Raw genomic sequence first — 12,054 nt, 5'->3', positions numbered from 1 at the left:
GTAGGGAATATTGTAAGCTTCAAAAAAAAACTTTAAGCATTTTCTCTTAGAATTAATCATTATTGAAATAATTGCATTCAAGGTAAACTTGAATTATGCTTCGAGTTTTGATCGAGTGGAAAATAGAATTTCCGCATGTCTGATTGGTGAATTATCTCGAAAATGAGAAGTTTTGGGAGAAAGCGTTATAAATACTTTTTGTGGAGAATTTTACAAGCTACAAGAAAGATTTTGAGATATTTTCTTCTAGAAGTAATCATTATAGAGATAATTGCATCAAAAAAAAAATTGAATTTAATGAAAAAAAGTTGTGATCGGCTGGGAAAACAAAATTTCCATATCTTCAAATTGTTAAATTATCTCCTGAGTGAGAGGTTTCATGGAAAAATATTATAGATACTTTTTGTAGAAAATTTTATGAGCAACAAAAAGGATTTTACAACATTTTTTCCTAGGATTAATCATTATGGAGATAATTGCATTCAAAGTAGACAACAAATTTCATAAAAATGTATACTTCGTTACATTTACACTCCTAATCGCCTCGCTATCTCGATAATGACAAATCCTACAACAAAATATGACAAGACATTTTTGGTAGAAAATTTCCTCAGCTGCAAAAAAGGTCATATGCATTTTCTTTCCAAAATCACTCGTTGTCAAAATAAATTCCTTAATTTACAAAAAAAGTGAAATTCATTTTATAACGTGACACTCCTTCATCCCCCAATTTTCCCTAGGATCAAAGGTGGAACGTGCACACATGAGGGGAACCCCTTCAATCCATAATTATTCTCATCCACGAGAAATATTTTTCTACTAATTATCGAGTAATTATCGTCCTTTCACTCTATGCATGATTTAACGTGGGACTCGAACGAACATTTAATTGGTAAAAGTTGATTAGGTAATCCTCGCAATTACTCCGCGATGAGTCTCGTCGATGTGTGGACATGCTGCCCTCACGTTTCCACAAATACAAGAATTTACGAGACAATTTGAACATTCATCAAATAGAAATTGAGATAATTGATCTGAAAGTGAGGGGAGAGAAAGTTTTCCAAGTTTTGGGAGATGGAATTACAATTGAGTGACGAATTATAGAATTGCACATTATTAAAAATATATTTTTCATTTTTCATTATGTGAAGTCTCATTTCTGATGTCAACGTCATCAGTGATTCCATCATTTTCTTTCTCTTTTGATAATTTTTTAATACTCCTGAGACATCTGGTAATGTTTTGCTGATGGTTCTACAAAAAAAAGCTCTTGAGACATTTTCTCCTAAGATTAATCATTATTCAGATAATTGCATTCAAAGCAGACTTGAATTTCATTTTAAAACATATTTCGTAGAAAACCACGATTTTTTCATCTCTTAATCACTTCATTAACTCCATAATGAGAAATTCTACAAGCAAATGTGACATTTTTTGTAGAGAATTTCCTAAGCTCCATAAAAAGCTTTTGAGACATTTTGTTCTAAAATTAATCATTATTCAGATAATTGCATTTAAAGTAGACTTGGATTCCAAAAAAAAAAATTATTTCGTGGGAAACCACGATTTTTTAATTTTCTAATCGCTTCATTAACTCTATAATGAGAAATTCTACGAAAAAATATTACACGACATTTTTTGTAGGGAATTTCCTCAGCTATAAAAAAGGTTGTAAGACATAATCTCCTAGAATTAATTATTACTGAGAATTTTTGAGAGATACAATTATAATGGAGTGAGGAATTATAAAATTGAGTTGTTTTTTAAATTTATTCATCATTTTTCACTATCTGAAGTCTTTCATTTCCGCTGTCAACGTCATCAGTGATTCCATCATTTTCTTCCTCTCTTGATCATTTTTCAATGTTCCCCAGACAGCTTGCAATGTTTTCTGCTGATGTTTCTACGAAAGAAAAATAATTGAAAATTATTTCCCTGAAATGATTTTTGAAGAATATAATTTCGAAAATTCTCAATTCAACGTCAACTTCATACGCTTGACCACTTTCTTTTCTAAATTTATCACCCAACAAATTGATTTCAAATGGGTATCTGTGAAGATCCACTCACTTTGATGAACAAAAAACAATTCTTCATGGTTGCTCCCACATAGAGTATCTTCATCTCCACGAATCTTCCACCGACATCGTTAATCGTGGGAATTGCATCGATTAAAAAATTGTGGGGCCCATGTCGACACTTGATGAGAGCAATTCTCGTGTGTGGATTGCAATATTGTGCTGAAAAAGGAATTAATAAAAACATGAGTTAGAAACATGGCCGATTACAGAGGAAAATTGGAAATTCAGCATGAATGCATTTTTGAGAATAATTTTTTCATTTTCTGAAATTTTATTTTGTAAAAAAATGTTAGACTATTCGAAAATGGATGTTGAAAGCTTCTCTGATTATTAATTACGTGAAATGATGCCCCTTTCACAGCTGCAATAAGTCTTCAATCTGAGAATTTGTTTTGTGAATTACGAATAATTATTTTTAGTCTCTAAATTATTAGAAAAATATTAAAAACCCATTGCATTATTGATTAAATGGGATTATGTACCTCTTAAATACAAAATGAGACTTAAATTAATAAATTTGTTCCTAAATTATGGATTCTAGATTCTATAGAGTCTCTGAGACACACCAATAATGCTAAATATCCATTGGATTGTTGATTAATCACTATTTTTTCCTTTTAGAAAGGAAATAAGTCTTTGAACAATTAACTCGTTTCTAAATTACGAATATTCGGGTCCAAAAAGCCTCTAAATAATTAAAAAAACATTAAATATCCACTGTATTGTTGATTAATTAGGATTTCTCTCCTTTAAATGATGAAACAAGTCTAAATCATGAATATTAAATTGCAAAAGTCTAGTGTTTATCCCTTTCATCCTGTAAAATCACTTCAATATTTTTCCTTCAGCATATTCAACATGATTTTTTCCTATTTACCGTTAAAAATATTAAAAACCCATCGGATTGTCAATTAAATAGAATTATATTCCTTTCAAACACAAAATGAGACTTCAATTAATAAATTTGTTTCTAAATTACGAATATTCAAGTGTAAAAAGCCTCTAAACAATTCCGAAATTATTAATCATCAACTCGATTATTGATTAATTAGGATTTCTCTCTTTTAAATGATGAAACAAGTCTAAATCATAAATATTAAAATGCAAAAGTCTAGTGTTTATCCCCTCCATCCTGTAAAATCACTTCGACATTTTTCTTTCAACATAATCAACTTGATTTTCTACTTTTTACCGTTCAATCCGGCCTTGATCGCGGCCAGCCCAAAGTCTCCATACATCTTCTCCACACTTTTCTGAACAGCATGGTACAGTGCAGAAGGCTTTAACACCAGCAGTCTATCTTCACTGTCTTTCAAGGTAATCTCAACTGTAATGTACCTGAAAAATTAACGATAATTAGCCATTAGCATAAAATAATCAAATGATCGTCTCTCAAATTTCATTTAATGTAGTACCTGTTCTTGAATCGAACCATTTTGAGGTTAAAACCCCTCGAGGTCCGCAGTTTCACCTCATTTTTACCGGAAAAAAACTCCAATAACTAGTCTTTGAAATTAATTTTATTGTCCAGAAATTAATTATCGGTAATTTATGATTGGATGATGCGAGTGTTGAGTGACGTCAGTGGTTGTGAGTGGGATGTGATGACAAGAGAGCAAGAGTCACGTGAATTGCGGAGGGTCGAGTGGTAAACAATAAATACCCACATGCGAGTGGTTCGTAGATTCATTTTTCTTCGAAGCATTCGAGCTTTTGGAGGCCAATTTTCTCGGTTCTCATTAGAGGGATTGAAAAATACCTCGGATACAAAATGTTCGACTTTTCGAGGTGGATAAATAATGTTTTATGAGTTTTTCGACTGCTTTGAGTATTTAAGGGGATTTTTGAAGTTATTTCAAGGAATCATTTCGCCAACCCCCATAACCCTTATTCTGATCCTTGTTACCCCTAATCTGCCCCTTGTCACCCTCTTAATCTGACTCTCGTGACCTTTATTCTAACCTTCATTATAACCCTCGTAACCCTTATTTTGTCATTGTGACCCTTCATTTCTGGCCCTTGATTCTGGAGTCTTAATTTCGAGTATCAAAGTTTCATCATCAAAAGTTGATTTGAATTTTGATAATATAGAGACCCCATATGACCCCCATGAACCTTATTTTAACCCTTATTTTGACACCCATGATCGCTATTTTGATCCTTATTTCGCCCTCGCCCATGACCCTTATTTTTTAAAAAAAATTTCTTCTCGTATACCCTTTCAGGTCTTTACGATTTGTTCCCTTCCCACCCCCCAACCCCCTGTACCGCATTTTCCGAAGGACAAGGGAAACCTCATTTGAGGGAAAAACCTCTGACCCTTATTTTGACCCTCATGGCCCTCATCTAAACTCTTATTCTGACCCTCATTATAACTCCGTGACCCTTATTTTGCCCTTGTGACCCTTCATTTCTGGCCCTTAATTCAGAAGTCTTAATTTCGAGTACCTAAGTTTCATCACCAGAAGTCGATTTAGGGGAGAGTGGGGTAAAACGGCCCCTTTTGATTTTTTTAAAAATGGTAACAGCCCATTCAATTTTAAATAAAATGGAATAATTTTTTTTGCCATGGAAACTACACTTCTTCCCCTTTAGAATGAGCCTAGATTGATCTCAATTAATGAATTTGTTTCTGAGTTATGAGTATCACAAAAAAAGTCAAAAGTCTTTAGATCTAGCCAAGGTAGGCCGGCAAGTAAAATACCACCGGTATTTTATCAAGTTTTCTACGTATAATATAACAAGGAATTTGCCAAGGAGATTTTAGACCGTTTTGATTCCGTGTGGAGTTAGTTCTTTCTTCAAGGTTTTCACGTTAAATTTTTTTATTGTCAAAGATACACAATCCAATATTTGCCACGTGTCTCACGAATCACAAATAAAACTCGATGTGTTGGCGGGAATGATTGAAATTTCTTATCATCGGAATTTTCCAGAATATTTTTTGCAAACTTTATATTGATAAAAATGAACGAAACCATGCAAGCTGATAGCAATAGCTCAAGGCGTTACTTTACCTTGAGATTTTTTTTTCGCGTTTTATTATTCATTCAAAAAGCTACAACCTTACGGAATATTTTAAACCCTAGGGATTCTTCTTCTCAGTAAAATCGAATAAATTAACAGTTACACTAAACAAATTTATTATATTTGTCATATTTTTGGCTGGACTTGGGCCCTTTTGACATTGCAAAATTCATGCCATGAAGCAATTGGTAGTTACGATTTTCAAACCCTACGGCGAAGACATGTTCTTCATTTTTGTATGAGAACACAGGGCATTCTATTGGATTATTCTCCATCTGAATTTCGACCGATAGAAATGCAGTATTCAACGTTTTTGCGGGTTAAAGCCATATTCATACCACATTTATTAGAAGATAAAGTTATTTTCCTTGCCATATATACCCTATTCGAGTTTTTACATATTTGCTGTTTCATGGGTCGACTTCCTCTTCAATCGTATCCATTGTAGTACCCCACACTGAGAGAAAAACGACAAAGTTCTCAAACAAGTCTTACTTGTGCCAAGAAAACAGTTTTTTGAAAATTATCAAAAAAGTATTTTTTTGTGCCAAACATGCAGAAAGTGCGCCGGAATGAAAAATTTTTGTCGCAAAAATTGATTTAGTAGATAAAAAAAATTGCTTTCTCTGTAGTGTAACGAACTTTTTAAATTTTAACGTCTAGAATTTATTTTCCCCTGTGTTAATTTTGTGGTGCTCGTTGCTCAGTAGCCAGGGTCCTAAATAAAAATTAGAGCACAGGTTCGACGTGTTCGTTAATTATTAATTTTCCGGGTTTCAGAGATTTATTCTTAAATTTCCAGTTTTTCTGTCCCCAAATTCCCTCGTTGATCGGAGATTCCTTCTGGTCCACACGGTGTTCGGGTTTCACGGATAATCAGCCAGGGCTCGACTAGCTTGTCGTCAGTGATAATTTCTTGTCACGTCGCCGGAAAAATTCAGGTTGCGGGTACAGTTTACGACGATGACCCCAAAATTATCTCTAATTAGCTAATAAACCCCAGGATTACTAATTGAAATTCTTAAGGAAATTATTCTTGTTATCCATTGAATTTCCGATTCGGCACGCAAAGACACAAAAGCTACCTTTCGCCATCTGGTGCGCGCCGTGGCAACCAACCGATTTAAAATTTCTACTCGGCGCTATCGTTCTCCCTTTACTTTCCATCTCTCTCTGACACACTGTGTCCCATTCAATTTTCCCCAGTCTCTAAAAATTTAAATTCTTCTCATTAAATTTTATTTCATGGTTCCTGTTGAAGTTTTAATAATTCCCTACGGATCTTAATCAAAAAATAAATTTTTATTTATGAATTTGTGGTCGTTTTTGCCACAAAATCAAACCTTTAGTATTTCCGTTTCGGCCGGTGGTTTCTTGTTGCGAGAAACTTTCTTCGCGTTTCTTTAATTTCTCATTTTTCACCTTATCACTCAAAAATTTTCCACATCGTCTCATTCTCTTTATCAATAGTTTGTTCAAAATTCCCCCCAGTAATTTAAACAATATTAATAATAGTTAAATTATTATTACCGGAAATAGAAATAAAAATTTAGCTTCCCATAAGAACTCAATTTTACGTTTATTTCGTAAAAAAAAACACATTTTTAAAATAATTTTAACATAAAAATTTTCGCTTTTGGTCCTCATTTGTGAGGTTCTTCACAGTAGACACAAGAAATGTCATTTCTAGCACTACTCCTTCGTTACTCGATACTCTCATACGTATTTTGCTCTCGAAAAATCTTAGTTATCCGCCTCTTGAGCCAAATATTTCGTTGCTGTCGAATGCAGAACAATTATTCATGTTTGAGACTTTCAAATTCGAACCAAACAAAGTCTTTTTTGGCAATTTTCAACTAGCGATTTTGTTGGCCCAAACAAGACTTGTTTGACGTGTTTGTTTTTCTCTCAGTGCACATACAGACTCTCCCACTGACCAAACGAAACCATGGGAAAAGCTTGGTCGAGAATGTTTTCCTAACACTTCTCCGATGATTCTCGGTGTCTAGAGTTCCGTTCGACGGTTTCCAAAAGATTAAAAATCCCAACTGCCCCAAGCCGGACTCGAACCCGCGCCTCGCAGGTCTCGCCGTCCGGGCGAGCGATTTAACCACTTCAGCCACCGTCGCCGGTTGCAGAGAAAAAATCGAAACATTTCAAAAAATTGAAGGTGTTAACATTTGAACATCAAAAATAAAGAAACAATGTGTTCTGTAAATTTACAGCTCATCCAAGAAAGATATTTTATTCGAAAATTATTCCAAACTTAGACGGCGGCAGAAGTGCACCCACTCCATTAGTCATAGGCATTGAACAAAGATGGCCAGATGATGCACACTATCCTTGTGCGATCCATTGAAAAGTGTGTGGGATACTTGGCGCCCTTTGTGCATTGACCGAAAAACTAGACCTTGCATTCGGGGTCTAGATGAATTCATCCCAGACAACTCATCCCAAACAATTTCATCCCAAAACATATTCATCCCATGAAAAATTCATCCCAAAAATTCAAATTTCAATGAAATTTTCAACGTCAACAAGAGAAAATAAGGGGAAAGTGAATGGATTCTTTGTTCTCAAAAAAACAAACACACTAAACCGATAATCACCATTTCTACACAATCTCCTTCACAACACCGATCAACGGATCTACGATAAACATTCCAAGAGACACTATTGAATAAGTCTTCATCCATCACAACAAATATTCGTCAAATACGCGACAATAATAGCCCACGTCGAATGCGTCACAATACCATACCATGTCATTGACGAAATTAATGAGCGGTTTATACGAAACATTTCAAATAACCCACTGGAAATAAATTATTCATTTTAACTATCATCCATTATAATCATAACAAAGGTCAAATTAAAAGTCAACATTTTGAGCGACATTCTCCAAATACTTCACATATTGCATTTGAGTTTATGAAAATGTGTATATAGTATATGTTGACCCAAAATTACTTCAAATTCCTGTAGCGGACAATCCTCCGAACATCCAGGAATTACAAGCGGCGCAGGTGGTTCCGTCACAGATGTGCCATTGTTGTACTTGGCCTGAATAAAAAAACAAAATTATCAAATCATTGAGCAAACATTGGGTCTGAGTCATCTAATTTTCGTCAAATGTCTACCAACCCTGACAACCAATTTATTTTCAATATTGTGCAACTCTAATACAATATAACTGCCATAATTAGGAATGTGGTTGTTGTCATAAACTTTCAGAATATTGAGAAGTCCGACAATATGGATATCGTCTCCCACGAAAATAAATAGTTTCCTTAGGTCCAAACCATCCAAGTAATTGTTAACATTGCGTAAGAAAATTCCGATGTGGGCACCTCCATTCAGGCGAAGCTTCGCAGACCCGGCGGACTGCTGCGCATACTCATCAATAGTGAGATTCTTCAATATTCCATCAGGATATATTCGTTCCATCCAGGGCTCTAAAGTAATGCCAACACTCTCCTGAAAGGATCCTATTATGATTAATGTCATTTTGGGTAGGGTACATTTAGTCCAAATATCATGCGTCTAATGATTTTCCGTCCAACGCCCTGGTGAATCAAACCCAGAGTTAATCCGTGTTAACTGTTATAATCCGAAAAAAGTTAATAGAAAAACCTATCGAATTCGTTAGAACATTCTATTGAACTGCTCTATTACTTTTTGGCCGATTCTATTGAAATGTTCAATAGAAAATATTCAGTAGAAAAAGTCAATAGAATTCAATTTTTCTATATAACTTATTCTATTGAGATATTTTCTATAGAATTTCCTCGGCTCAAATTTTCCAAGTTTTTTCGTTTGATTTTCTTGATGAGAAGAAAAAAAATAGAATTAAAAAAACTTGGAAAATTTGAGTCGAGCAAATTCTATAGAAAATATAGGTAAAGAACAAACTATATAGAAAAATCGAATTCTGTTGACTTTTTCTATTGAATATGTCAATAGAATCAGCCAAAAACTAATAAAAAGTTTAATAGAAATTCAATAGAATTTTCTAACGAATTCGATAGGTTTTTCTATTAAATTTTTTCGTGCGTGAACTCTGAGTTAACTCGGAGTTCATGGAAATTTCCCAGAGTTTCTCTCTTTCTTCGCTGGGTTTTTTTCCATAAACCCAGAGTCGACCCAGAGTTAACTCTGGGTTTAATCTATCAGGGCTGTTTTATCAATAAATTAATGCTCATTGTAAACTCATTGCAATGCTCATTGTAAATTTTCGCACCATTGCACGAAACTGGCGATACAGGATCCCACTTCGATAGAACTTGTCGAATTTGCTCCCCGTCTGATTGAACATGTACTCGTAAGCGGCTTCCAGGTTTTTATTTACGTCTTCAGGCGGGATTTGACCAAATCCAACTGGATCTAGACATTTGAACCAGCCACTGTACAGTGGATCCATTTTCAAGTAATTTATATCGAACCATAAGTTGTTTCTATTTTTCAATTCGACACAGTTATCGTCGAGAGAATTCTTTAGAAATATTCCGCGCGCCATGAGACAGGTTGTTTCTAATGGCGCGTCTACACGCTCTGGACGGAAATAAATTCTGCTATGGTAATATAAATCTTCATAGGTCTGACGGAAGTAGACTCCTAATTTCCATGCATCCATTTTCCCATTCTAAAAAAAAAACAAGCGGTAAATTGAAATTGCCACTTCATGATTCAATGAATCTAGAAGTTTTCTTTTAGTTATCGTGGGACAACTGATTTTTCAACAAATTCGAAAATTTCTTGAATTCCTATTCTACCGAAACTCAATCGTGCCTTCGTCTACCATATAGGGGAGAGTGAGGTAAAATGGACACTTGACATTTTTTTAAAATGTTAATGACAGGTTGAATTGTTGGTGAAATGTGTTTTTTTTATTTTTCAATAAAAAGAACAATTCTTTCCCTTTGTGTTGAGCCTAAACTGATTTCAATTGATAAATCTATCTCTGAGTTATAAATATTTCTTTAAATATCAAAAGTGTCTATTTTACCCCACCCTCCCCTACATATATGTAATTGAACATTTAATTAAGTACTTATATCTGAATGTATCAAATTTGACCCGGTAACTGGCACTACGCTGTTGGGTCTATATCCAATAAATAAGTAAATAATAAAATACATAAATGTTGAGTAGAAATTGAATTGTAATTAATGTCGATGCATAGGGTTTAACAATGCCTTTAAATTTTGAAAACGAAAAATAATTAAATTCCATCAATTCAATAGCGAACAATTGAAGAAAAGCTTGGTCACGCACGTACTTACAGACAGTTGAGTTGATATAGCGGCAAAAAAACGAAATTTTAATTACAATATGATGACAAAGTTTTTAGAAAATTTTCACCTTTTTGCTTCTATTCGGAAGTGAAAAGGTAAAAATCGTGCAGCCGAGAATCGAACCCGGGTCTTCCGCATGCCAATCCCACACTCTTACCACACAGCCACCGCCGTTTTTTTTTGATAGGATGTTTATTTATTGACCACAAGACAAAGTACATTTTTGTCGCAGATGCAACCTTTCTTCCACATAATCAAACAAAACGGAAATATAATAATGATTCCGAAAATTAAAGTTAGTTCCTATACAAATGCATTTGTACTATTCGTAGGAAGACATTGAAATTTTGTGACTAGCACTTAATAATTAAATAATGTGGCGAATATATTTTTAAGGACTCTGTGGTCAGGTATCTTTCTTATGCGTCAGAAATTGGTCAGTTAAAACTGGCGATTAACAGCCAATGCCATCGGTATATTTTAATATATTTTAGCTTATATTTTAATATATTTAATAGTATAAGCTTATATTTTAATATACTTAATAATTTGTACATACGCTCGTCAACTGGCTGGGGCCCTCCAGTATGTAAGAACTATTGATGATGTCAGGCATGTGAGGAAATAACGAATTGATGACGCCTGGATGTGGATTGCACTCTGTGTGATGCGCTAGAACTTGAACTAGTAAAAGTTTTGCATTGTTGAACTTTGAATGTAAGATGAAACAGAATATTATCCATCCATAATGGAACTTCATCGTACAAAACTTGTTAGCTACAGCGAGAGATAAAGAATACTTGGTGGTTGAAACTTGTGAGCGCAGTTTAAATAGTCTAGTCAGGCGATTCCCGGGCGATTGAAGCGCCACAACTAACAGACACGACGACAAGTAATATGAGAGAATCAGAGATTATAGGGGAAATGAGCAGGGCCAATGTAAAGTGTTCAACAGCAAAATACGTAGCGGTGGCGCATGGACTACGATGAGCGTACGGAACTGTTGGTATGGTAGACCCCGAGCATAAATTTGTCGATAACCGGAAAGGGGTTCTCAATACGGTAGCTCCTCGCATTTTGTAATAATTGTAAGGAATGTAAAATCGAACATATCGTCGCATTAAAATCAAAGGGGCGTAAGTGCCAAAAAACCCATTTTAAAAGTGAAAGGGGCGTATGTTCCGAATTCCTGTTTTTTCGGTTTTTCATGGAATTTCTGACCAAAAATCGGAAAAAAAAAGATCTATAGGAAAAAGGCGTAATTGCTATATTTCAACGGGAAAGGGGCGTATCTCCACACTTACGCCTCTTTCATTTCATTCAAAAAATGACACTTACGCCCTTTTTACATTATGTGTTGTACACTTCGGATGACACATTTCATGTTGAAATAAAACGAAAAGGGCGTAAGTCCCACATACGCCTCTCTCTCATTATATCTTAGGTCTACTCGCGATAATGAGTTTTATATTGTTATATCAACATAAAACGCTTTAACTATTTTCTTCTTCCTTTATGGTCTCATTTTCTTCCGAAGTGTTCAAAGCAGTCACGACTCGAAATTTCATACACATAATTTCCTAAAATTCGCAGTCATAATTTAAAAAAATGAAATAAATTAATGAATGAAATCGAATAAATTTAGAAGAAAA

General features: G+C 34.4%; 3 protein-coding genes across 3 annotated transcripts in view; 1 reads left to right on the top strand and 2 right to left on the bottom strand.

Moving 5' to 3' along the window:
• Positions 1-1,106: 1,106 nt before the first annotated feature.
• LOC107037532 (ribonuclease P/MRP protein subunit POP5) lies at positions 1,107-3,721 on the bottom strand. The gene is made up of 4 exons (XM_015256134.1): positions 3,497-3,721; positions 3,274-3,419; positions 2,071-2,240; positions 1,107-1,903 (listed from the first exon to the last, which is right to left on the bottom strand). The coding sequence occupies exons 1-4, from the start codon at positions 3,514-3,516 to the stop codon at positions 1,787-1,789; spliced, it is 453 nt and encodes a 150-aa protein (XP_015111620.1). The 5' UTR covers positions 3,517-3,721; the 3' UTR covers positions 1,107-1,786.
• Positions 3,288-12,054, top strand: part of LOC107037528 (FGGY carbohydrate kinase domain-containing protein) — a 35,138-nt gene continuing 26,371 nt past the window's right edge. Inside the window, exon 1 of the mRNA XM_015256128.2 lies at positions 3,288-3,398. The gene's annotated coding sequence lies outside the window, so the exon portion shown is untranslated. The remainder of the gene's footprint in view (positions 3,399-12,054) is intronic.
• LOC107037529 (venom acid phosphatase Acph-1) lies at positions 7,013-11,261 on the bottom strand. The gene is made up of 4 exons (XM_015256130.1): positions 10,962-11,261; positions 9,349-9,750; positions 8,253-8,585; positions 7,013-8,171 (listed from the first exon to the last, which is right to left on the bottom strand). Exons 1-4 carry the CDS (start codon positions 11,160-11,162, stop codon positions 8,019-8,021), a joined length of 1,089 nt encoding a protein of 362 aa, XP_015111616.1. The 5' UTR covers positions 11,163-11,261; the 3' UTR covers positions 7,013-8,018.

The sequence above is a fragment of the Diachasma alloeum genome, unplaced genomic scaffold (genome assembly GCF_001412515.2).
Source record: "Diachasma alloeum isolate Michigan unplaced genomic scaffold, Dall2.0 Dall_scaffold_00255, whole genome shotgun sequence".
Taxonomy (NCBI): domain Eukaryota; kingdom Metazoa; phylum Arthropoda; class Insecta; order Hymenoptera; family Braconidae; genus Diachasma; species Diachasma alloeum.
The sequence above is the reverse complement of the archived record's forward strand: the minus strand, read 5'-3'. Positions and strand labels throughout refer to the sequence as shown.